The sequence below is a fragment of the Puntigrus tetrazona genome, chromosome 14 (genome assembly GCF_018831695.1).
Source record: "Puntigrus tetrazona isolate hp1 chromosome 14, ASM1883169v1, whole genome shotgun sequence".
Classification (NCBI taxonomy): domain Eukaryota; kingdom Metazoa; phylum Chordata; class Actinopteri; order Cypriniformes; family Cyprinidae; genus Puntigrus; species Puntigrus tetrazona.
In genome coordinates, this window is record NC_056712.1 from 20,799,175 (window position 1) to 20,824,597 (window position 25,423).

Sequence of the window (25,423 nt, forward strand, 5' to 3'; positions counted from 1 at the left end):
GGCCCCTCAAGCTTTGAACTGCCACTGCCTTCAGAGGGAAAACTGGAGGAACGTGAGGGGGGGGTGCGACTGAAAATATCTGACACTAGAAACCTACTTAAGATTTCAACAGCGTTCTTTAAAAGACTCGTGACCTACTTCTGAAAATCACTGGATCTTACCCATAAACACTGGAGGCATCAGATCACTCACATCTCACATGTGAAAGATCCTTTCATCATTTAAGGCCAGTCTCTGGGAGATAACAACACAGTTGGTGTTTATGAATCTGTGCCTTTGATTCTAAAATGCCTCATTCTAAAAATCTCGTAATAACATGAAACTATTTTTTATTATCATTATTAATGCATATGATTATTAATATATTTATACTAATTCATATATACACAACTGCTTAAAAATCTGGGGTCAGTAAGATTTTCTTTCTTTAGAAAGGTGTGTTTTATTCAAAGTTCCATTTAAGCTCCAAAGATTTCTATTTCAAATAAATGGTGTTCTTAGAACTTTATTTTCATCAAAAAGAAAAAAAAAACATCTGAAAGAATTTAACACTTTTTCCACAAACATATAAGCAGCACAACTATTTTCAGCATTAATAAGTAATATTTCTTAAGCACCAAATCAGCATATTAAAATATTTCTGGAAGATCATTAGACGCTCACGACTGGAGTGATGATCCTGATAATTAAGCTTTGCACTCGTAGGTATAAAATGACATTTTAATAGAAAAATAGAAATAAATATGAATAAATAGAAAATAGATCAAATAAATGCTTGGTGAGTAGACGTTGAAAAATCTTACCAACCCCAAACGTTTAAACACTTGAGTAGTTAAAAAATAAAATTACATAAATATTTTAGGTACGAATGTTTTATTATTAAATAATTTTATTAAAAAAAAAACTTCTTATTTTTCAATAGGCTGTACAAATTTAAATACAATATTGTTACAACACAGTCAACACAGATACATTCCTTCAAAAAAAATAATTCAGAAGCCAGTCCCAAAAACAAAAATCAAGATTAAATACTATTAGATATAGTGAGGTCCAAAAGTCTGAGACCATTAGTGAAAATGCTTTTATTTACCATTACTTCTGAGTGAAAAACTAAATTTACAAAATGAACTTAAACATGATGGAAAAAAACCTGTGCTCTCAGACGTTTGGACGCGAATGAGCAAATATATATGCAAAGCCAACAGTATATATGGCTAATACGGCACAGTCTACAGGCAGTTGTGTCCTTTACATGGCTTGATTTTGAGTGGGAGGCTGGAGCTCCACGCTGGAAGGGAACAACTTGATAGCAAAATTAATAACATAAGAGATATGTACTCCACAGCGTCTCCTGCTGCTACACACAGCTCATTTCCACTTCAAACGCTGGTATATCAAAGTCAGCCCTCCAACTGTGGGCCTGATTTAATGTAGTAAATTCATATAAGTCTGCAATTAATATTTCATTAAGCATTCTAAACAGTGGGTATATTTAATGTTTGCTGTATGATCTCCCTTAATAAGAAACCTCCATTAACACGGCTCTGATTTTGCAGTCGTGCCACACATTCAATACACATGCTCTCTGCTCAGCCCCTCATAACTCATATTTGCGGCTCCAGAGTCAACGTTTACATGGCGACCCCCAGGTCTTCAAGCTGGCAGAGTAGATTCTGCATGTAAAGTGCCTGACAAGAGATTTTTGCTAAATAAGAGAGGTAAGAATCGACGGCATGCAAAATACATCCGGTTTGGAGTTGTACAGAGACACAAAAGGCCACAAATTTGCGTGACCTGAATAAAGTGCTTATAAATTATTATAATTTTTTTTTTTTTTTTTGAGGTAACTAGTGCACTACGGAGCAAAGTCTGCTGTAAATAAAAGTGGAGAGACAGGCATTATGGCACTGCATGATTTGGCATTGAAGCTCTCGAGAAGAGCTCAGACTGAGGATAAATACAACAGTACAAGATAAATAACAGCACAAACAAACACAGTTTAAAAATTCTGTTCCTTTACGAACAGGATGTTTTCATAGGTCTTCTGAGAAGGTTAACCGTGAAGACAGCAACAAAGGGGCCTTTTGATGGGCCTTTATTCTTTAAAAACTACTGCAAAGTCTACTGGGACAGTCTCAGAGTCAAAATGTTCTAGGCTTCACCTAGTCAGGAGGACTGAAGTGTGTTTAGGCAGAGGACAGATGTTTAAAAGCGCTCTCTGGGTTTTCTGAAACGGTGGAGATCTTTTGTAAGATGTAGAAGAATTCGTCTTTTGCGTTTTGGTAGCATCTATCAATGTGGATCAGTACAAAAACTACGATCCTGCTGGTCAGGTCTGAATCCGTGTACAGTCTGAGCTACCAAGTGCGAATGCTAAAGGTCCAGTATTTTTGCGCTTCATGGCGAGCTGAGCTTTCGCGCCTTACGATTCCCTGGGTCTGCACAGAAGATATGGCAGTATGGATCTTAAACAAACTCATCTTTTCTGGAAACTGTACTAAAAAGGCAGTGGATGTCCAAATGGACTCTCACCTCCAAGCCGGTTGGAGTGATTCTTGATGCTTTCCCCCAGGATGCTCTGCAGGTTGGCAGAAGGGATACGGCCTTCCTGTCTGCGACTCAGGTTCTTCACCAGCCTGTGGGAGCACACAGATATACTGATTCACACCGAACCAAACTAAATTTGTGTTGTTTATCTAATGCGTTTTAAATGAAATGATGATTCAATTTCCTTATAGGTACCACAGAAAATAGTTCTCTCATGCAAGTCAAGTCACCTTTAATTGCAAAGCAGTATCTGCAGCTCTAAAAAAGCTATAGTGTGATTATTTAGCTCCAGTAAGTTCAGTACTTGTGAAGCACGTATGTTTTGTCATTAAAATTCAGGGTTTTGCACCATGCTGAAAATAAAAATGCCTTTTAAACTCCAATTAAATTCCTAAATTAGAATTAAGGTTATGAACGAGATATAGAATTTTAAAAAGGAAGAATAAAATTTAAGAAAATACTGTCATTTTTAACCATTAGATTTTTACATTTTACATTTGAAAGGGATCTACAGTCATTCAAAATTATACCCAGTCTTAGTAATTTGATTAAATTGTATTGTTCTTGATTTTTAACTACATATTTTTTTTAATGTTCAAAATCAGGATGTTGTCCAACCCAAAAATAAAAGGTATATAATGAAATATATTCTTCTAAATCGACTCTTTGGTGGAACACAAAAAAGATTTATTACAGTATTTTGGTATCCAAATAGTTTTTCCAAATTGTACTACTGAGAAATTTCTCAATATCATTTTATGTTAAGTCATAGAGTTAAATTGCATTTTTCCCAGAATATCAATTTATATTGTGAAGCTCACACACATCACTCACCACTGGCCATCATTTTCCTCATGCTGTAGTTGTATGACATCACCGCACTTAATGACGAAGTTATCTGTCCCATTTTTATGCCAGTCGACGAAGGCCCTGTATCTGCCTGCAACCTAAAAAAACAGACGAGCAAGTAAAAAAAAATACCCTGCGTGAGAGAGTGACCGAGTGAGTGTGGGATGCTCGTCTCTCACCAGATGGGAGGCATCGTCTTCCTCAGTGTCAGACGGGTTAGAGAGGCTGTTTGCTCCACTCCAGTCCTCCAGACCTTCACAGATATCTACAGAATAAGGTGCGCCCGGCCAGCCTACCACAAACACCACACATGCATGTTTCAGAGTAAATCACTGCATTCTGAGTAAACTCGTGAATTTAATATACAGTGTCTGATGAAACTGATGAGCTTCAGAGATAATAATGCACGTGGGCAGAGAAATCACATGCTCTTTCAAGTGTGTGGTTGAGGTTTGTGGCGACAGGGATATGGCTTTACGGCTTGGGTAATGTTGAAAAGCAAGCATTACACCTCGACTACACTGCTTTGTAGGTGTGCAAAATATGTGTTTATAAGTTGGTGAGTATATTTATTGTGAGTAACATTATTATTTATCAGGACAAACACTTGCTTATATGTTCAGCTGCTTTATGAATTCAAAACGCAATTCATTTGCATGTGATGCAATACAGTCAAGTGCAGTTACACCATTTACTCTCACCCAAAACCATTAGTAAATTCAAAAGGAAAAAAAACTACAACTTCCAACTGTAAATATATACCACAATTAAAGACAATACTCTACATACAAAACAAATATGATGAAAAAGAACAGTTTGTTAAAAAAAAGCATAATAAATATTATAAATTAATAATATTTAATAACATATATATATATATATATATATATATATATATATATATATATATATATATATATATATTTATATATATATATATATATATACACACACACACACACACAACATTACCATTAAAAAGTAGGTGTCTTTTTTAAATAGCAACAGCTGAATTTATTTGATCTAAAATATTAAATAAAATATACTGTATCATTATTACTCCAGTCTTCAGAGAATCAGAATACGCTGATTTACTGTTCAAGAAACATTTATTATGTTAATACCTAAATATTTTTGTAAATATATCTAAAAGTCTTAACTCTTGATACATTTAAAGTCTCTTTGCCGAATAAAAATTAACTTGTAAATAAAAATCTCCAAACCTTTACAGTAGTGCATATACGCTGTGCATATATGCGCGAGTAACACTCACTGCGTCTGTTGCGCTGGTGCTGGTTAGAGCTGCTGAACGGATCTGGACTGCTGTGGCCCGACTCAGTCCCCTCTGAGCTCACTGACGCTCTTTGCTGTTTGCTGTGGGACAAGAGCAGAGCTACAAGTGAATAAACAATTATTCACACATGCACCATTTTCTATATGAAACACAAGAGCCAGCCGTCAGCCCAGCGCAAACCATGTAAGAAGCTGGCAGATATGGACAGATGGCGGTAAATTCAGGCCTGCAAGGCAAATGACTCTTTTATAACAGCATAGAGACATGCTGATAAGGAAATGGAGCGAAAATAAGCTGATACAGTCTTGATGTGTCAACATATGACTCAACAGGCTGAGCCGGTTATAACCACTTTATCATATTTGTCTCAAAATCTCAAAATAAGGCCCGTCTTCAAAGCGCCGCTTAACAGCCAAAACAATGGAGTCAAACCAAACTCTTCTGCTGTTTGCTTTTGTTTGCATGTCATGCAAAACAGATGCAGAGATGCTGGCAAAGCATCTGCCTGTTATGTTAATGATAAGGGTACTGCTGGTGAGATTGGAGGGTTGGGGTGGGGTGTGTATGGAGGGGACGGCGGTGGTGGTTAAAGTGTGGCCGTGGAAGCCCTGTTTGTGACGGAGCACAGCTCCCCTCCTGCCTGATTTACCACTGAGCGTCACTGTCGCTGGGAGGGGCGAGTGAGGCGTGGGCTCCGAGCGCGAAGGCACACACACACACCCCCCGACAGGGACACAAGGTCCAGACGGGGTAGGCAGCCCTTAAGAACACCACCAGAAGGCCGCACGGCCCTGCGGGAGGACAGGCAACCACACACAGCGGCTTCATTCCTCTCGTCAGCAGAACATTTTTCATACACTTAAGTACTTAATTGATCAGTTAAAATGAGACATTCTGAATGTGTATGGGTGCTGTTTACGCAAATACAAGTATTATGTTTTAAATATGGCTTATACAGGGGTCCAAAATTAACAATCACCAAATGAGAGTAAAAACTGCACTGCACAGCCTTCAATTCAATAGAAATATTCTGTATCATGTACAAACATATACATGTACAAACATATATATATATATATGCAAAAAAAATTAACACCAATAGTACAAACAAACGTAAGCATACGTATAACTTTTTACATTTTATAGTGCATTATATTATTTGCTGTATTTATTATGTATAGTTTACATAATCTTTTATCATTTTTTTGTTCTATGTGCATTGCATACTACTACTGTATGCTTATTTTTACAATCACGCGCAATTAAAATTCAAGACCTGTATACTGTATTAATGATTGGTAACTTTTCTTAATGAGCAAAGTTACATATAATTAAGTTAATTTTGGACCGTGCTTACGCATCACATGGATTGCTAAAGCAAGGACTGTAAAAGCAGGGAGGGTACTGTTATTGGCGGGATTCTGAGAGGGAAGAGTCAACAGCTAAAAGCAGCAAAAAGCTGGTCTAAGCCAAAGGGTCAAGGAGAGAAAGAGTGATTGGTGAGGGCTGGATCAGGGATTAGAGAGGGGCTCGGGAACAGTGATCTGTACACTAGTGGACTCTTACCTCACTGAAAGAGGAGGAGACATCTGCATCTGCTCTGAGACTGCAGCGGAGTGACACAACTCCTCTAGACCAATGAGAGAAGAGCACACATTACTCAAAATGCCTCAGGAGGAATAACAGTGACATTTAATCACAGAAAATCTTTCGAGACCTTTGAGCTGTTTCTGCTGGTTGGTCAGGATCTTTCTGATCTCATTCAGCCAAGCGATCTTCACCTCGACTGTAGGGGCCTATGAGAATGGAAAATGTGACAGTAATCATGGTCATTGTCTATTAAATAAAACTTTATATTATATAAAGGGAAGCCACAGAAAATGTTTAACCACTATTTTCTGAATATTACACTGTTAGAGATGCTCTTTTGACACTAAATAATTTTTATATTCGAAACTTGTTAAATGAGTGTATAGTTCTATAAGCTTCATTGATTTGAATTTAGACAAATCAAGAGTAACAGCTTTTAATTTGTGGTTTGAAGCATCTAACTGAAATGATAACCTCTCTGAAAACTGCTGTTGCATTCATTTCTGGAAACATTCTCACCTGGATCACATAGACTTCCTCTCTGCCACTGTACCAGATCTCGAACTTCTTCACATCTCCTTTGACGTTCTCCGTAATGCCGACTGCACTCATCTGCCAGCATAAACAGAATTTTAAACTCACGGATGGAAACACACTCGAATCTAAAAACACACAGCTGTACAAACATGTCATATCCTGTCACATCCTGTGATGCAGCATCACGTTTTAAAAACAAGGAAGGAACGTTGTCGTGAGTAAACAGGCTGATAACAAACGATGCATCCACATGCGATGCTGGCAGGGCTTTCTGAGATGATACATGTGCTCCCAGCAGGAAGTGCGCGCCGTACCTTAAGACAGTGCTTGAAGCTGTAGGAGGGAGTTTTGTCAGCGTTCTCTCCGTGTTCCTCTCGGCGCTTGCAGAAGAGGAGCGCGTGCTCGTGCAGGAATAGGTGTCGCTGCATGGGCTTGAAGCGGGCCAGTTCCTTCACGCGGGTCGGACCCTTCTTATGACTGATCCACACGCTGAAGGAGCCTTGCATTAGCACACGGCCCAGATTGCCGAGATCCCCCTGCAACATACAACTTGTTAACTACAGGACGAACTCAAAAAACTCACTTTAAGTTGGTTAAAATGTCACCTCGTATCCTGTGATGGCAATCTGGTGCATTGAGTCATTGACTGACTTCAGCAGGTCCAGCATGGCTTCCAGCGCCCCCTGCAGCTCAGAAACTCTCTCGCAGCCTGAGCTGTACTTCAGCAGCTCCTGTTATCAAACGCACAACAGTTACTCGGATTTAATCTGAAAACAGTTCTTGATGGAGTAAAACTACACAAGGTTGTAGCATGGAATAAAAATCTAAACTTTTTTTTTAACTGTGAGTTTATGCCTCACAATACAGTTTTTAGAATGCAATTCCAAGTTATGAAATAAAATCATTACAGAGTTTGGATGTCATAAACATTTTTCCCCCAGAAAAAAATCATGCAACACTGAATTTATTCTTGCAATTCTGTATTTTTTCCTTCCCAAATAGGAGATGCTGAGTGGACTGCACGTGCATACAAAATTATAAGTAAAAAGTTAGAAGATGTAAGATGTCACAATTTCACGTTTTATCTAAAATGTTGACTTTTTTCCGCTAAATTATAAGTTTACTTTTTGCGATTCTGCATCAAGAATTGTGAGATTTAAACTCGCAATTGCAAGATATAAACTCAATTCAGAGGGAAGTCATAGTCAGAGTTTAACTGATAATATCAAGAAAAACTTTTTATATTTTTATTCTGTGGCAGAAATAAGCTTCCACAGGTTCCACTGTGATATAATATCAAACGCAAACACCATACTGCAGTTAACATGAACCACCTTTTCAAGCAGGTGGCATTTCCTAATCGAACTGACTTGGTACCAAAAAATATAATTAAACTGAAATATTAAAAGATACATAATTTTCTATTAAGTAACCCTAAATGCACATTTGTATTCAGCAGAGGCGTGCACCTTTAATAAGAGTTGATATTTTGTAAGGCGCTGGACTGGTTTCAGCAGGTATGAGTCAAGAGCAAGTTTGTGTTCCAGCTTCTTTTGGCACTCCTGAAACACACAGGATACGTCTTAGACCTCTTTCTAGATGCTTACCGGTGTGCTGCAAGTATTTTTATAGATAGAGATGGTTTTTGATACCTGAAAGAACGGACAGTCAGAGAACTGCCTCCATAAAGAATCAGATCGAGGCTTGTTCTGACAGTAACATTCATACAAATGGAAATGGTCTTTCTGAAAACAGACAGATAGCTTATGTTAAATATGTTTCGTAAAAACAAAAAAACACAGACAGACGTGAACAGTAACCTCAAATTGGTCTCTAATGGACTCACCCTTTCCAAAAAGCAAGCCCCTACGGCCTCAGGGCTCTCCAGGCAGCTTTCCAAATCCTGCAGGAAGACACTGGAGAACAGAACACACAAGTCACACACTTTGGTAATAATACTGGGGAAGCGCCATAAAAAAAATCTTTCTTGCCATACTATAAGCTGTTTATAATTTAATGTAATTTTACGTAATAAATTACCAGTTAAAAATTTCAGGGTTGGTAAAACATTTTCTGTCCACCAATGCTAATGCTAATCGAATACACAGTAAAAACAGCAATAATGTCAAATATTATTGCAATTAAAAAAACAAATCAATTTATTTTGAAAAAGTACTTATCCCCGTCATGGCAAGAAATCATTCTAATAGTCAGGAAACATTCCTTATTATGATTAAGTATTAAGGATTAATTTAAAATTTCTACTGACCCCAAACTTTTAAAAAGGCAGTGTATATATTTTAAAACATCATTATATAATTACCCATGTTTTAACACTGTTAACCCACTGCATATTAACAGCATGTAATGCATTCTTGTTTTAATCCTAATTCTAAGAAAAAGAGACATATTTAATTTAAGACACAGTACATTGTCTAAAAATTCTACAGGTCCTTATTATCTTAAATAATGGCTTCTAAATTAAAAATGCATCTTATTTTAAGGATGTTTTGATATGTATATTTACTGAAAACCAAAACAAAATCAAATGATAAATTGGTTTTGACTCCAAACTAGATATCTAATGTAATCTAATGCGCATTATATCCATAACTATTCACTACAATTAGTATTTTATCAGGTATGTAATTTTCAGTACAAAAGTATAATGTGTATAAACATAAATACACAAAGTATGCTGGACAAATCTAGTGTATAGTACATCAGGTATGCATTAAAATGTATAACATCCAGTATGCACTATAATTAATATGTATAAAATGTAATATGCACTACAAACGTGCTGCGAATTAGACTTAGTATGCACTACAAATAGCATGCACAATATCTAGTATGCATAATTAGTTTAGCAGCTATTTCAGTTCCTTATTTCCCAGTTGCACTGCACCGTTCTCTATAACAGATAAGACTGACTGACACTCAGTGAGAGGTCACACAGCTGTCTATCAGAACTCCTGGTCTGCTGACGCCCCCCCTCCAGCTGAGCTCTCATTGGCTTAATCAAATCCTTATTTGACCAACAGCCATTTAGCTGTAATTAAAGTGCTTTAATTGGCGTAACGGCTTCCTGCAGTCAACCAATTTGGCAATTTGCCTCACCCGGGGATGAAGACCCAGCAGGCAAGACAGGTTTCAAAGCCACTGACAAACACAGCTGCACAAACCGATAAGTTTTACTAAAATAAGACGTTTTACGAAGGTGTCTTGAAGTCAAAACAGTGAGTGTGCAGTAGTGCCTGAGTTTTCAGAGGCTGAGGATTTGCTGTTTTATCTCACAGGAAACAGAATCGTATTTCGGTCTGAAGCTATAGTTTACATTTTACTCCTGCCGTCAGCAGCGTTGTGAAGTTCCCTGTGTGTGGCCTTGCCTGCTATGGAAGTTGTAGATATCAGGCAAGTTTCCAAACAGCACATCTCTCTTGTTGCGAAGACTCGTGGGCAACAGCGGAGCAAGAGACGGATTGTCCATTTCAGCCCTGTAGCCCTGCAAGTCCAGAAAAAATAGAGTGAGAGAGATCATAAACAAATCCACCACATCAACACCTCAGCTTCCGGCTCTATCTTCAGTGCCACTTTGAAAAAAAAACAACGAAGGTCATCTTACCAGGAGCACAGCCAGCAGCTCCTCCACATAGATCCTCTCGGTCTCGATCAGCTCCTTCATCACGTGTCTGGAGTTACACACGTTTACAGGGTCGTCAGACGCATTCATTTGTCGTTTACACAGATGGCGTCAGACAGCAGACTCACCGTTTGAGCAGATCAGTGCCGTCCTCTCCATCTATACTGTATGGGAGAGAGCTGGCCATCTGATAGTCATGAATCACCTCGATCTGAACAGAAAACACAGAACCATTTCCCTTTAGAAACAAGCATTAGGTGCTGATTTAATCAAATCACATATACTGCATCATTTTCACATCTTTTATATATCTTTCTTACAATGTGAAATACAGTCTACGGGTGCTGCTTCAACTTTGGGTACTTTAAGCAGTCAGTGATGGATTTTTATTTAAAACATAATTATTTTTATTTGACAATTATAATTTTTTTCTTAAACATATGCATGCATGTGTTTGTATTTATATATACATTATAAATATACACAGAAACACACATATATTATGTAAACTTGGATGAGATTAATTGTTTGACAGCACTAGTATAAATGTGTTTCCATTGTTTTTAATTGCTTTTAGGATACAATCTATGAAATTATCCATAAAAAGTTAAAAAGAGACAGCTTTTTTATTACTTTTTTATTACATCATTTCAATTACTATATTTTCTATTACAGGGCCCTTACAACAATACAATAAATCATTTAAGATGTAATGGAATATTCTGTGATAAGACATACAAAAGTAAACTAGTAAGCAAATTTATTTTCTAAAAGTCAACAGAATTATAGCTGAGCTATAAATACCCATATATAGTACACACTACTTTCAAAAGAACAACCCCAAATTTAATTATAAAGACCAAGTGAAAACGTGCCATTACCTTCCTGGAGTTCGGGCTTTTCCTTGATGTTCTTTTGCCTGGTAATGGGAGGTCAAAGGTGAACTTTAAACTGGAATTAAAATCTGTTTTAAAACAAAAAGAGCTGTTGGTTACAACACAGAGTTAATGATGCAAAATGTGCAGCTTCAGGAAGAGCTGGGAATATGTTTTGAAGTTGCATTTTTAAAAGCGCAGTCTAGTGACTAGTGAATGTCCACAGCGCGGATCATATCATAGCATCAGAAACAATCCAACCACAATGGGCAAAGCATAATATCGGTTTGATCTGACTTTGGAAGTCATTCAGAGGTCAATATCAGTTTATGACCTCAGTAAGTGAATAAAATCCTCTAAAGCCCTTTTATAGATCCATCTTTACATTGAGTTCCTGTGAGATCACTTTTGATGGGCTGTTATCCAGCTGTGCTGAAGATCACAGTATGTCATGTGAGCTCTGCGCGTCTCTATGGCTTCCTTCCTTGATCTTTCCATATTAAAGTGCTTCAGCTCTTTCAGGAATACTGAATGCATGACAGCAGTATCTCTCATTTATTCTCTCCCATTATATCATTTATAATTAACTAATTCATAATTTAATTCTATAATGCATTATTATTCTGCAGTTCAATGTACTTTTTTCCCTCTGTGCTAGTTTTCTAGCAAATTGCCATAGTCGGTGGTTGACCAATCAGAATCACGTATATCCACAGCGCCACATAATAACGGTTTGCATCCTGGGGTATACAAAAAGTAATGCTTTCTAATTTACACGGAGGCTTTCACTTGACTATATGTGACAGACAAGTTAATAAGGATCAAAGGGACTACATGTGAATTGCAAATGTACCTTATTTCACAACTCCCCAGGAAGTCTGCATTATCTACTGGGATTTATTAAAGAAAAAGGTGCAGCTGTGTATTTGTTAAAATACATAATAGCTAAAGTAAGATTTCCTGCCATTACCCCAAAGCAAACCGCTTTAAGCAAAGCTTTGATCAGGCGTCTTGACAGCTCCATGAAAGTGTGCAAATTAGTTTTTGTACTCTAGCAAGTGATGTACATGACAGAATATTGTCTAGATAAAAAAAAAATGTAGTGCAAAATCTTGAAGATTGTGAGAACTCATGGCTAAAAGATAGTGAGGATAATTAGACCCTAAATATTGCACTGCCACATACCATGTTTAGGGGAGAAGAGGGGGGATTTTGCACGTGGTGGGTTCTCTGGACGAGGGGCCACCAGCTGGATTGGTCGGACATGTTTGTCTGCCAGTTTCCTCAGGCAGTTCTGTCTGGACTGAATCAGAGCCTGCACAGAGCTATGCTTCTGAAAAGTCTTCTCTATATGAGCCTGAAACACAACACAGTAAAGAATTTCCATTCATATTTAGCCTAAATTGTAATCAAATATTTAAGATTTAGAGGGTCCAGATACGTCCTTTAAAAGCTATGTTTCTGAATGACTGTCTGAAAGGACGCCAAGGAATATTCATCGAACAACTACTGAAACTGGGTCCATTTCTGAAGTCTGTCAGTGTTTACCTGTAGACAAGGAGTGAGCACAGATTCGTACTCCAGAAAGAGCACATCCACGCCTGCACCGAGGAGAGGTGGCGCCGCCTCCTGGAACTTCTCGATATCTCGAAGAGCCGCCTGCGCACCCTCTTTAGACTGGAATTTATCCACCTGCTGATTGGCCAAGAGATATGCGCCATCATCACACCATCGCTGAGCCTGCAAGAAAAAAAAAAAGATTTGTTTTTTGCTTGAAAAGAAATTAATACTTTTATTTGTCAAGGACACAACAAATATGGCAGTATTTATATTTATTATTTTATTCAGATTTGTATTGCAAATAAATGTTCTTTTGATTATTCTATTCATGAAAGAATACAAAAAACTGCATTATTGTTTCCACAAAGATGTTTCATAATGTTTATTGAGCAGTAAATCAGCATATAAGAACAATTTGTGAAGGATCATGTGACACAAAGTGATACAAAGTTATTTTAAACTGTAAGAATATTTCACAATATAACTAATTTTATTATAATATAATTGCAAACCTGATGAGCAAAAGAGACATTTTAGAAAACATAAAAACTTAAATTAAAAAAATAATAACTTCAGGCAGTAAAACAAATGACTATAAAAGGAGAAGTGACTGTATTAGCCCACCTCTTCGAGGCGGCGCAGCAGGGTCTGTGCTTGTGTCAGGGAGTTGCGTTTGGTGTTGAGGGCAGAGGTCAGGGTGTCACACTGATGTCTGAGCTCATTACAGCGCTGGATAATCAGAGCCATGGCATAGTGGTGTCCAGCAGCCAGCTGATGCCCATGCAGGATAAGAACCTGAGCCCGACTCATCTCCTCCTGAAACACACACAAATCTATCAGAAATGTCAGCTTATTTGTGACTGACTGTACAACATGAACCGGGAGGCACAACGCAGCTACCTGCGCACGTTTTTCCAAACTGTCCAGCTCTCTGACCCTCTGCTCTGTTTGGGACAGCGCTTCTCCTGTGATGCTTATCTTCCTTTCCTGTGCTCTTAATCTCTCTAAAGAGCACTCCATCTGACAGAAACAAAATGTTAGGTTGACTAGATAAAATACTACATCAATGCTATTACAGTAGAAAATTTCTGACTTTTCATTATTTTTACTCTTAAAAAATAGGTAGTTCAGGGCTGACAAACTGCCTGTGATTTGCAAACTGAAAGGCAGGGCAACATTTCAGACATTTAGTAAAACGTATGTAGTATTATTGTAAAATCAGCTTTTATTCTTTTTTTTTTTGTAATTTTTGCTTGTCACACCATCTTACACATGATACACTGTATTTCAGTGATGTAATATTTATAATATATTTATTTACATATATATTTATTTACATATATATATATATATGTCATGCTGGCGTCAACATGAGATGGCTTGAGATTTGTTTTAAAAATTACTCATTTCAATGATTCAGAGTTGACTCTTGTTTTTGACAAACAGTAACTTTATACACGGTGCACTTTTAGATTTAAATCTTTGCAGGATGTTTTCATTCACTTAGAGCTGTGTTACACACCGCATGAAAGTTCATTTTTTAAAAATCCATAATAGGGGAACTTTGCAGCTGTTGTTTAACATAGTCTTTCTCAATTTTATATAAAATAAGCAAGATTTTAAAGCATTACCTATTAAGCAGTTGTGCTTGCATAAAATACAAAATGGTCTGAATATATAAACTTATTATAGGTGCACCGTAGTGGTTCAGCACATCACAAAAACAGGGCTTGGAAAATGGATTCATGGTGTACTCGCTTATTATATACATTTTGACAGCTTTACAGAAATAGTTCACCCAAAAATGAAACTTTTGTCATCATTTACTTATCCCCAGTTAGTTCCAAACCTGTATACATTTCTCTGTCCTGCCAAACACAAAGAAAGATATTTTGAAAAAAGTTTAGGGTCACCGTTGACATCCATGTTATTTTTTTCCTACTTTGGTGATCAAAACATCCTGGTTACAAACTTTTTTCTTTGTGTTTGGCAGAATAAAAAACATCATACAGGTTTGGATCTATTTGAGAATGACTAAATAGTGACAGAATTTTCATTTTGGGGTGAACTGTTCCTTTAAATTTCTAAATGCAACTGAACGTAAAAAGAACTACCCAGCACAGGTGAGAACATTCAGAATCATTTCATGATCAAACGGCAGCATTGGCTTTGTATGAAGAGTTTGTTTGTGAGCCACCAGTATCTCTTCATGTTACGTTAGGGACAGCAGTTCACCTCCTGAAAACTGTGTTCGTATCTCAGCAGTTGCAGGTATTGCTGCAGTTTGAGGTGGTGCTTATCAAAGAAGCCATCAAACGCCATCTCCATATCTGTGAGCTGAGCCAGCAGCCTGCAGTTAGGACACGTCAGAAAGCATCGTTTAAGAAATAAAAAATGATGTGCATGTGCGATGCAGGCGTTAGCTTTTCAAATAAACGTTTCTACACCTCTGCATGGTATCCCAGTCTTGTGACATGTCCCAGCGCTTGTCGGCGTCCCCTTCCTTTCTTGAAGTCTCCAGGTTAGAGAGCAGCTGCCGTCCCTCTCTCATCACAGATCTGATGGCATCCTTCACCCATGAATAACAACAAAAACACTTTGCACTGTGTTCCGCTGTCATTGACATCACAGAATCATGGAACAAAACAACAGCCAGAGCCCAGAGGGGCCGCAAAAATACAAGAAAAGACAAGACAGGAGCTAAAAGTGAGCGGAATACAGCATCTGTACTCCCATGCTCCGTGTACCCTAATTATAGTTTATTCCCCTAGGTCTGATACTTTGTTTTACTGTTTCCTTGGCAAAATAAGTCATAGTAGAAACAAGCTTAGATGACATGCTAGTCTGAGCAAAAGAGGCTGTTACAAGCACTCTGTTTAAAATGTGGAATTTTTTGTCCTAAGATGATAAATTATGCTAATTATTTTATAATTTTGCTAAATATTTTACAATTATTATGCATGCAGCACTACTGTCTTCAATTGAGAGACTCACACAAAATATGGGTATATTTATAATATTTCTTTCACCACAAAATCATCTAAACTAATCTAGATAAAAAGGGTAAAAAATTAAAGCAATCACCTACAGAACCTAAAAGATCAAGTTAGATTTTCAAAAAGACATATGTTTATATTAAATATTTATATATTCATATTTATTTAGCAAGGAGGCATTAAAATAATCCATAGATACGTTTGTAATGTTACAAAAGATAAGATTTCTATTTCAAATAAATATTGCACTTTCTAGTGAACTTCGATAATAATAATAATAATAATAATAATAAATGTTTCTTGAGCAGCAAATCAATATATTAGAATAATTTCCGAAGGATCATGAGACAATGACGACTGAGGTAATAGCTGCAGAAAATCCAGCTTTGCATAACAGGAATAAATTACATTTTATATATAATAAAAAAAAACTGATATTTTAAATTGTAATATTGTTTCACAATATTAATGTATATTTTTTAATGAAATAGACAGCTTTGGTGAATCCTCTTTTTAAAAAAAACTTATTGATCCAAAACTTTAAAACAGTAATCTATATTAATGTGCATGATATGCTGAAATGTAGCTGTTCCTAACACAATTCACACCAATAAGGAAAAAGTGAGAAAACCCTCTGCACATGAGGGCTTCATTCTGCTATACCTTAAGTCTCCTGTATTTCTCGGTGTGGGACAGCAGGAGGAACTCAACAGCACTGCACTCCTCAGATAACTGTGTCTCAGCCAGCTCCGTTCCGAACGCCTGCAGCATCTGAGCAATGTCCTTAACCATAACCGCAAAACTCTCAATGGCCTGTAAAACGCAAAGAGACAAACTTGTTTAATGTGATATTTCCGTGTATTTCATTAATGCATCTATACCATCATTCTTTACTGTTCTCAAGACGATCCAGTCGCTGTGGCAGTAGTCAAGAGTTCCCCCAAACTCTGAGGTCAGCTGATTCTCATCGATGTAACGCAGCAGATCTGTGACAGAGCTGAGCATGACCACCTTAATAACAGACACACATGCGGGTCAGGGTGGGACCGACTTTAAAGAGATCAAATTACAAATGAGCGTAATGAGTCATACAGGCATTTTAAGCATGAAGTCCTCTTGACTAAAGCGGAAGCCAAGATCTGTAACGGTGCGCTGGAAGAAGCTGGTGGGTCTCAGCACCAACACAAGGTGCAGGTTTCCAGGGAATGAGGCCTAATGCAGAGAGAGAGAGATGATATCAGCCTGGCAGATAAATGCATGAATAACTCTTAGAACCTGGAGGATATAAAGAAAAACAGAAAAAAGTTCTGAGTTCAATATAATGTCGCCTGCATACAATGTTTAATGTTTAGATTTTACAGTTTTACCTTTGTCCCAGACACAATGTTAAAATGAAAGTGGTACTATTATGAACAAATAATAAAATATGCACACTATTTTAGTTACTAATAAAACTATTCCACTACAATAAATTTCATGGCCAATACAGCTATTGTAATAAATACATACTATATATAATTAAACTTTTCGATGGTAATTTCCATCATTTGAAGCTGTCACCCTGGACCACAAAACCAGTCATAAGAAGCATAGTATATTTGTATCAATAGCCAAAAATACATTGTATGGGTCACAAATATAGATTTTTCTTTTATGCCAAAAACCATTAGGATATTAATGATCATCTTTCTACCATAAATATATCTACACTTCAAAAATACAAAAGCACACAGTTCAAAACTGAAAAATATTGTCCTATCGTCCTAACAAACCATACATCAATGGAAAGCTTATTTATTCGGGTCTCAGATGATATATACTTTATAAAATGGACACTTATGACTGGTTTTGTAGTCCAGGTTCACGCATGTGAATCTTGTGCTTTATATATATATATATATATATATATATATATATATATATATATATATATATATATATATATATATATATATATATATATATATATATATATATATAGCAATAAAGGCCTTCTGAAGTTTGAATATTAATGTTACTGTATGTCCTGTACTATCACACAACCCCATCAATCACACTGACAACTGACAAAGAGTCTGCAGAGACAACAACAAGCTGTCCATCAAATTGACAAGAGGATGCTTAAACTAGTTAACGTTTAACTACGCACTGAGATAACCAGCCTGATTAGCCGACACTTACTGTAAATGTACAGTTTATTCATCACAGGAGCTGAATCACAAAAGAATTTGAAACAAATCTGTCTGACTAATCTCTACCAGAAACCGGACATCAACATTACGGTTCACAGTAAGGACACACTACGCTTGACATTGACTCGTCCTTAAGTACCTGCAAACAATAGCGTCATCTGGGAAAATATTCACTCGGATATATCATACGCACGATAACGTGTCCGTGTATAGCTTACATTAATAAACTACCGCTTCGTTAGCATTTATCCGGGTCGGATGACTAAGCTAAAGCCGTCCGTCGCGCCGCAGTCTACCGCATTGTGCTCATCTAAACTTCAGCCCAACTCTTTAACCAAACTACTCCAGACACATTACCGTAGAGCGGCGGATGCGCGGAAGTCCTCGCCTGTAGTCTCGCTCGCTCATAGCGATCGCTGTTTTACGAGGATGTTTTAAGACCTCGCCCATCCTGCTGTGGCAGACCGGTGCCCGGTGCAGTGGACGGTCTGCGGGATTCATCGCCGCAGCGTCGGGAGGGTGGCAGCAAAGCGCCGTCTCTCCTGCGCTCTCCTCACCTCTCCCTCAAGAGCGTCATCATGTAAAAACCTGCGCATGCTTTGTGCTAACTCATCTATTCCCGTTGCCTCGCAGTGAGATCGGGTTTCACACGAGACTCAAACTTCAGTTAGAAGTGCCGCATTTAGTTATTTATTCTGGCCGGAGCTCAGAGAACCGGTCTGTGAGCACATGCTGTACTGCAGCTGCGCCGGTCCACTTCAGCACCGCGGACAGCGACAAGACCGCTTCAGCACACAGTAAACACAGACGAGTGAGGCGTTCGGTGCCCAGAGGACACATAAGGGTCAGCGAGGATTAATGTTCTCCCTGGATCTATTAAGCTATTCAAAAAATTCAGTATCTTCACTAATGAATAAATACGTTTCAAACGTTGCCACTTTTTAAAAGTAATTATATATGCATGTATGTAGGTCTATGAGCTTGCATGTGTGTGGCTTAAACGGCCTTGGTATTATTAAAAATCATTCAAAAGCTGAGATTTAGACTTTTATGACTGTGTTAACATTTTATAAGAATATAAAATATTTTGTCATCTAGAGTAAATCCATAAACAGCTTGATTGAAGAATACACACACACACACACACACACACACACACACACACACACACACACACACATATATATATATATATATATATATATATATATATATATATATATATATATATATATATAATGTATATGTATATACACTCCTGAACAAAATCTTTAGACCAGGAGAAAGGAAGCAGGTTGTAAGTACTGCTTCTAAATGTCAAAATAAGAAACAGGACCAAGAGACTACTTGTGTCTGGATTGTTGAGAGTGAAATATGAATATTGTTTCCCCTGGTCAGGAAGACTTTTTGTTTTTGCCATCAGTAAATCATGACAGTGTTACTGCCTGGAGAACAATGACCAGAAAGCCATATTTTTGTGCATATTTTCACTATTTAAGGCTATAGTGTTAAACTTTTGACCACACGATGAACAGCTTGTTTGAGTTTTAATACATTTTTTAAATAAATTGCCTATTTTCTATTTTTTGTTACTTGGTTCCGTTTCTACTTTTGTTGATTTTAAAGCAGCACTTACAACCTGGTTATGATCCACCAGCGAGAAATACAAATACTAATACGAATAATGTATCCCCTGGTCTTAAGACTTTGTTTAGAAGTGTATGTACATGTTTATGGTGTGTGTGTGTACATCCAAGTTTATGCAAGGTGCAAAGAATATATATTTAAACGATTTACATGGTTACACTATACAGACAATTTTATGGTAATTTTTATATGCTTTAAAATAGTAATTTTTTTTGTAAATGCACTAAAGATTTACAAGATAAAAATAATAATAATATATGAATGAATTACTTAGAACAAATTTCACACCTCTGCATTAATTAGAAAAGAATATTCTAAATAAAATATATTATAATCTCTTACCTCAATCCGTGCCAATGCCGTTTTGATGGAGGCCCAAGTATCCAATCTTCGGTCTAAAATGATGATAAATTTTACACCAGGTTGCCGTGTTCTGGAAACATGTGAAGTGTGTCATGTATCACACTAACTGCATTCGATGTTAGTTACATTATAAACAACCGGAATATCTGAGCATATGCATGTAAATGTACACTGGCATTTGCTTGCATTGTATGTTCTTTCATCCTAAAAGGTCCTGTGTTGTGTCTACAATGTCACCACAAAGACCTTTGCATATTCAGCACACTAACACATTCATTTGAATAGCTCAATTTGTGTAAGAGCTGTTGCAAGGCTTTATGTGAAGAGAATACATAAGGGACTGTTGCTGTACTGCAATGCAGTGAGATGGAGAGGCTTATATATTAGACACAGACCTCGGGATCAGTGTGAGGTATGATAGAACTTTGGCCAGAGCTTCTTCAGGAATATCGCTGAAAGCAGAGCATTCTGGGAGAGTGATGATGACACTAGAGTCCTCGCTACGTCCCCCTGGAATTCAATTAAAATCGCATTTACAGTTAAGGATGAGTTCTGTGGCACTGCTCCAAATTTATCTGACATGTTTAGACAAGCCGTTAATCCGCATCTACTTTACGTCTCCAAAAACGCTTAAACAGAAACTGAAAACCCCACCTGATAAATAGGCCACTTGTTTCTCAATGTAGCCAGCCACTTCCTGCATGCTCACAGGGACCGTGACCTCTGAGGAGACAATGAAGATGAGCCACGTATAAATAATAAAGAGCCAAGCTTTAGGTCATGTTTCTGTAAGTTAATAGTAAGTAATAGTTCTGTAAGGAACAGCACCACCCTGTGTTCAATGGAGGAACTACCAGAAGCTGTAAATCATAGTGCTATATAAAATTATTTATAGTCTTTTAATGGACTCCTCAGTGAAACTCATAACATTAGTAGCAATGAGTCTAATGCATTCATGTCTGCAGAACCATCGAGATGGACTGAAGCCAGAGACTGAAAAACAAGAGGAGACGCCGGTTCAGTTTCCTTTGAGCCTCGTCTCATACTACAATACACTGCAAGTAGAGGTTGACAATAGAAGATGTGTTCGAATTACATATGAACCAATACTGGTCTCCAGTGACTTCACCGTGAGCTCACTTCCTGCGTCTGCGGAAAACAAAAACAAATGAACTGCACACAGAGAAATGCAATACTCTGCAGAGGAAATGAATTACTTTGGGTCAAGTTACACTCCAGCTTCTTTTTCCTACTATAAGGCTCTTTACATGCTTACTATAACCACTGTTGATAAAAAGATCTGATATTCCTTACTTAATAAAGAGACGTGTCGTAAGGAATGCAAACATAGATGTTGTAATATGTGTTCAAAAAACAAACAAAAAACTGCTATCCTTAACTATTAATCTATAATGATAAAAAAGTAAATGCTGACATTAAAATTGAATGAGTTTCAAACAGGTATAATGGTGTTGGGCAGAGATGAACGTGAATGAAGACACAACTAAATATTTAATGATACCCAAGTTTAAAATGTTAAATACAGCATGCATGTCAAGAATACAAATATAATACAGGCCAATATTATGAAATATTGAAAGATAAATAGATTTTAAATTTGCAACAATAAATATGCTTCAGTCTTTTTGTGTGCAAATATTTTAACAGTTAAACAAATAGTTGAAAAATGTTGAAAACTAATCTCTCAGGCCATATGTTTACATCACTTGCTCACCAATGGATCCTCTGCAGTGGATGGGTGCCGTCGGAAAGAGTCCAAACAACTGATAAATACAAGTAAACAACCAGAATAGAAACAAGTAGATAATTGCAAGGACCCCATATTTTGCATGTTTGTAGTTTAATTTCAAACCATATTGGCTTTGTCCAGTGAAAAAGCTATCTCACCTGAATTAGGAGAGAAATATTCACAAATCAAGCTCCTTTTACAAGTAAAGATTATGAACTTGTATTTCAGCCAAAAGCAACTGTTTTAAATTAAAATGCCTTAAAAGGATTTGTTAGACTGTCTTGTGGATTATTGGGCTGTTTTTTTTTTTTTTTATGTGACGGCACCCATTCCATTCATCGGTGACCAAGTGATTTAATGCTAAATTCCAAATCTGTGCCAGTGAAGAAAATAACTCTTTTACATCTTGAATGCCCTGAGAGATTTTCATGTTTGAGTGAACTATTCCTTTAATATAATGAATTACATGAACATAAGACATTTTCCAGTATTTTTTTTTTTTATTGAGTCTGCTGGGTCACTAAATGCTGGAGTGTATTTGCTCATCGTGTTTGTTCTGCCATTCGCTCAGCCTTTATAAGAAAGCCCAGCACTGCCTTGGCAATATTAGGTTTAGGCAGCATCGCCCTTTTAAAACAACACAGATGGAAAACCACATATAGTCCTTCGAGGGTATAATCAGATGTCGGTGAGTCTGTGTAAAATAAACACATTAAGGTGCTTTCCAAGCGAACGTGTCTGAAATCTGCACTGCTCCGTAGCTACAGAGAGACTACGAGCTGTCCTGAACGAGATGAAGAAAAAGCTGAATTTGAAAAATGATATTAATAATCAATATATATTTAAAAAAAATGATAATAGTGTGGTATAATTTAAATATAATATAAATATAAAATTATAAATTAAGTGTCGCATAATTGCTGTGTTTTGATGGACGTTTATATTTCATAAAAAAAATAAAAGAAAAACGTAATACTGAATGGATTAAATAATGCTGTGCCACAACAACAACAAAAAATGACCTTTGAGCAAACAATAATTCTCAATGCTTTTATAATCTTTTACTTCTTTCCGGGGATAGTGACGGTTACCAAATAAACTTGAAGGTTAAGAGGATTAGTTGCCTGAGCTTTTATACTTTAAATTTATAAAAGCACAGACAGTGACTAACTTAGATAAACGTGTTTTTAGATACATTAAGCCCAAAAGTACTTGAACACTTTAGTTACACTACCACTTGTGTGAGTGTTAATGCATTACATATCATGTGGAACATTTTTTTTCAAGCAAAACATTTCAAAATTTAAAATGACGACAACTGTATTGATTGACAAATGTTAGTGGATCATATATTGATAAACTACACCTGACTTTAATCTTTACGCGCTTTACCATTGATTAAAATTACACATTGAGACAGTTAATTTATTTGTGAGAAAAACTCAAGAACCTTCACCTTACAGATTTCACTTGGCTTGACATTTTATCTTTCATTTTTGACATTTTAATAATCATAAATGATTAAATCTGGCCACTATGTTTGGTGTAAATGCAGCAGCATTGTAAATGAAATGCTAGAAGATAAAATCTAAAAGACAGCCTCGATGATAAATGCTACATGTAAAGTATTTTATTTTTAGATTTTGAAGTTTAAAGCTAGTTTAAAACAAATTCCCCCCCAAAGTGTTCATGCTCATACTCTATTCATAAACATGCACGTGTGCATTTAGAGGAATGAAAGGCTCAAAGTTCATATCTACAGAGCATTCGAAACTCAACGGCTTAGCTTAATGTACAATTCATTGTAATTGTGAACCGACATAAAAAAGCATTCAGAATCCTCAGTGTCAAAAATACAGAGGTAAAGTGACATCTCCCATTCTTTTAGCAGATTCTGGCGTGCTGCAGCATGGATGTTATCTAAGCACAGACAGGTGTTCCCGATGGCTCCGTGTCAGAATGTTGTTGTGAACCTGGCTCGGCCTGAGAGAAACTGCTGTCTCGTATTACAATGCATCATTACAACGCAACAAACAAACACCTTTCCAAAGCTCTCACATAAAAACAACCCCGACACCGAGACAGATGCCAACAACCGAGCCATACCGCCAAAGGTAATCTCCAACAATCACTTTAAGCAAACCCAAGCATCATAAAGCAAATATTACATAACACACAGCAGATTGGAGTGATTCAGAAATGTAAACCTTTAAATGCTTTAAAAAGTGCCTGAGGAAAGACATGATGGCTAAAATGAAGATGCTGAGTCATGGTCTAAAGAGCATTCTCTGCTTTTATAGCCGAACTGAGAGCCAGAGATCAGGGCAGGGGGTTAATATCATTGCTCTACTTCCTGTGTCTCGGCGCCTATTTGTAATACGGACAGCACAATTTCTATTTTCATCCTTCAATCTCGCTGCTGGCCCGAATTCACGTCGCATGATTAGAAACAGCAAGCTTACTGTATCTGTCCATCAAAATGTTCTTAATATTAAAGGTCATCATAAAAAAAAAAAAAAAAACCACAAGGTTCTGGAATCCCTCTGCTTTTCGATTACAAAAGAACGAGTCCAGTTCATTCAAGCAGATTATCAAACATCAAATCTAGGTTATGGATAAAACTCTATTAAGTTATAAAAGGCAAACATAATCCTTGCAATACTACATAAACCGCCAGCGAGCATCCCGATAAAGTGACGTCCCATGAATAAAAATGGCAATTTGATGAGCGTATACTCACGTTGCAGCGTGTTCTCCAGCTCCGAGCCTGCCTGCAAAAGGTTGTAGTAGCCCTCCATGTCTTTCTCGGGCTCCTGAGGAGAGGCCGAGCCCATTCCCTGGCTGTTCCCGGAGAGGAGTGACTTGACTCTGGGCCCGTCAGGCCCTCACATCCCACTCCACCCTGGATTCATCTCACTACCTCCTCTGACTGAGACGTGACTTCAGCTCTGACGCCTCCGGACTCCCCAAGTCACCTTGAGCAGGAGCAAGTGCATCCAGAGACCCCCTGCTGGAGGAAACGGGATGCAGAAATATCTATGGCAAACAGACTGCAGCCGATAGCGGCACTGCAAGATCACATCTCAGCTTACAAAAACCACACACACATTTGGGAGGGGCAAAGAGGATGAGGTCCTGTCCAAAAAGTGAATCGGATTAAAAGGGTTTCCTGTCCACAGTGCTGATGGTCTGCTCTCTTTAAAAACACCCTGCACACACTCCCTCCGGCTGAAAACTCCCGTGAGTTCGAGTGCGTCAGATCTGCATCGCTCTTAGACTCACACTATTGACACCCTGCCAACTCCCTCCCCATTGACTTTCTCCGCTGTGGAGTTTAGACTCCGCCCCCTGCTGATCCCCACCCTCCTCATTGGTCAGTTTTCTCTCACGGGCAGTGGCTTTAATTCCGTTTCTCCTTTCCCTGCTGGATGATGTATTACACACATTCCCACCCTTACTCTTACAAACACACACAGGCAGACTGTTCTGAATATCACTATTGACGGCTAAACTATTTTTTCTTTCTAAACTAAGGAGATTCATTGTTCGCGATACAGAAAAGTATGACGCGTGGGAAAAT

At 37.4% G+C, this 25,423-nt stretch overlaps 1 protein-coding gene across 4 annotated transcripts; it reads right to left on the reverse strand.

Moving 5' to 3' along the window:
• Nucleotides 1-856: 856 nt before the first annotated feature.
• Nucleotides 857-25,134, reverse strand: mcf2a (MCF.2 cell line derived transforming sequence a). 4 transcript variants are annotated; one of them, XM_043257608.1, is made up of 30 exons: nucleotides 24,584-25,131; nucleotides 20,748-20,816; nucleotides 20,489-20,603; nucleotides 20,073-20,163; nucleotides 16,984-17,103; nucleotides 16,786-16,902; nucleotides 16,555-16,704; nucleotides 15,343-15,464; nucleotides 15,131-15,245; nucleotides 13,796-13,915; nucleotides 13,520-13,711; nucleotides 12,884-13,075; nucleotides 12,521-12,692; nucleotides 11,342-11,379; nucleotides 10,589-10,671; nucleotides 10,443-10,509; nucleotides 10,207-10,322; nucleotides 8,664-8,733; nucleotides 8,470-8,562; nucleotides 8,287-8,379; nucleotides 7,423-7,548; nucleotides 7,132-7,353; nucleotides 6,800-6,892; nucleotides 6,408-6,486; nucleotides 6,257-6,320; nucleotides 4,670-4,770; nucleotides 3,576-3,688; nucleotides 3,382-3,494; nucleotides 2,533-2,636; nucleotides 857-2,438 (listed from the first exon to the last, which is right to left on the reverse strand). In XM_043257608.1, exons 1-30 carry the CDS (start codon nucleotides 24,675-24,677, stop codon nucleotides 2,398-2,400), a joined length of 3,285 nt encoding a protein of 1,094 aa, XP_043113543.1. In that variant the 5' UTR covers nucleotides 24,678-25,131; the 3' UTR covers nucleotides 857-2,397. The 4 variants fall into 4 exon arrangements, 3 of the variants coding, with proteins under 3 accessions (XP_043113543.1, XP_043113542.1, XP_043113544.1); XM_043257607.1 differs by having other exon boundaries at nucleotides 11,342-11,424; XR_006252551.1 differs by lacking the exons at nucleotides 857-2,438; nucleotides 2,533-2,636; nucleotides 3,382-3,494 and adding an exon at nucleotides 5,340-5,481 and having other exon boundaries at nucleotides 3,672-3,688; nucleotides 11,342-11,424; nucleotides 24,584-25,134.
• Nucleotides 25,135-25,423: the final 289 nt, after the last annotated feature.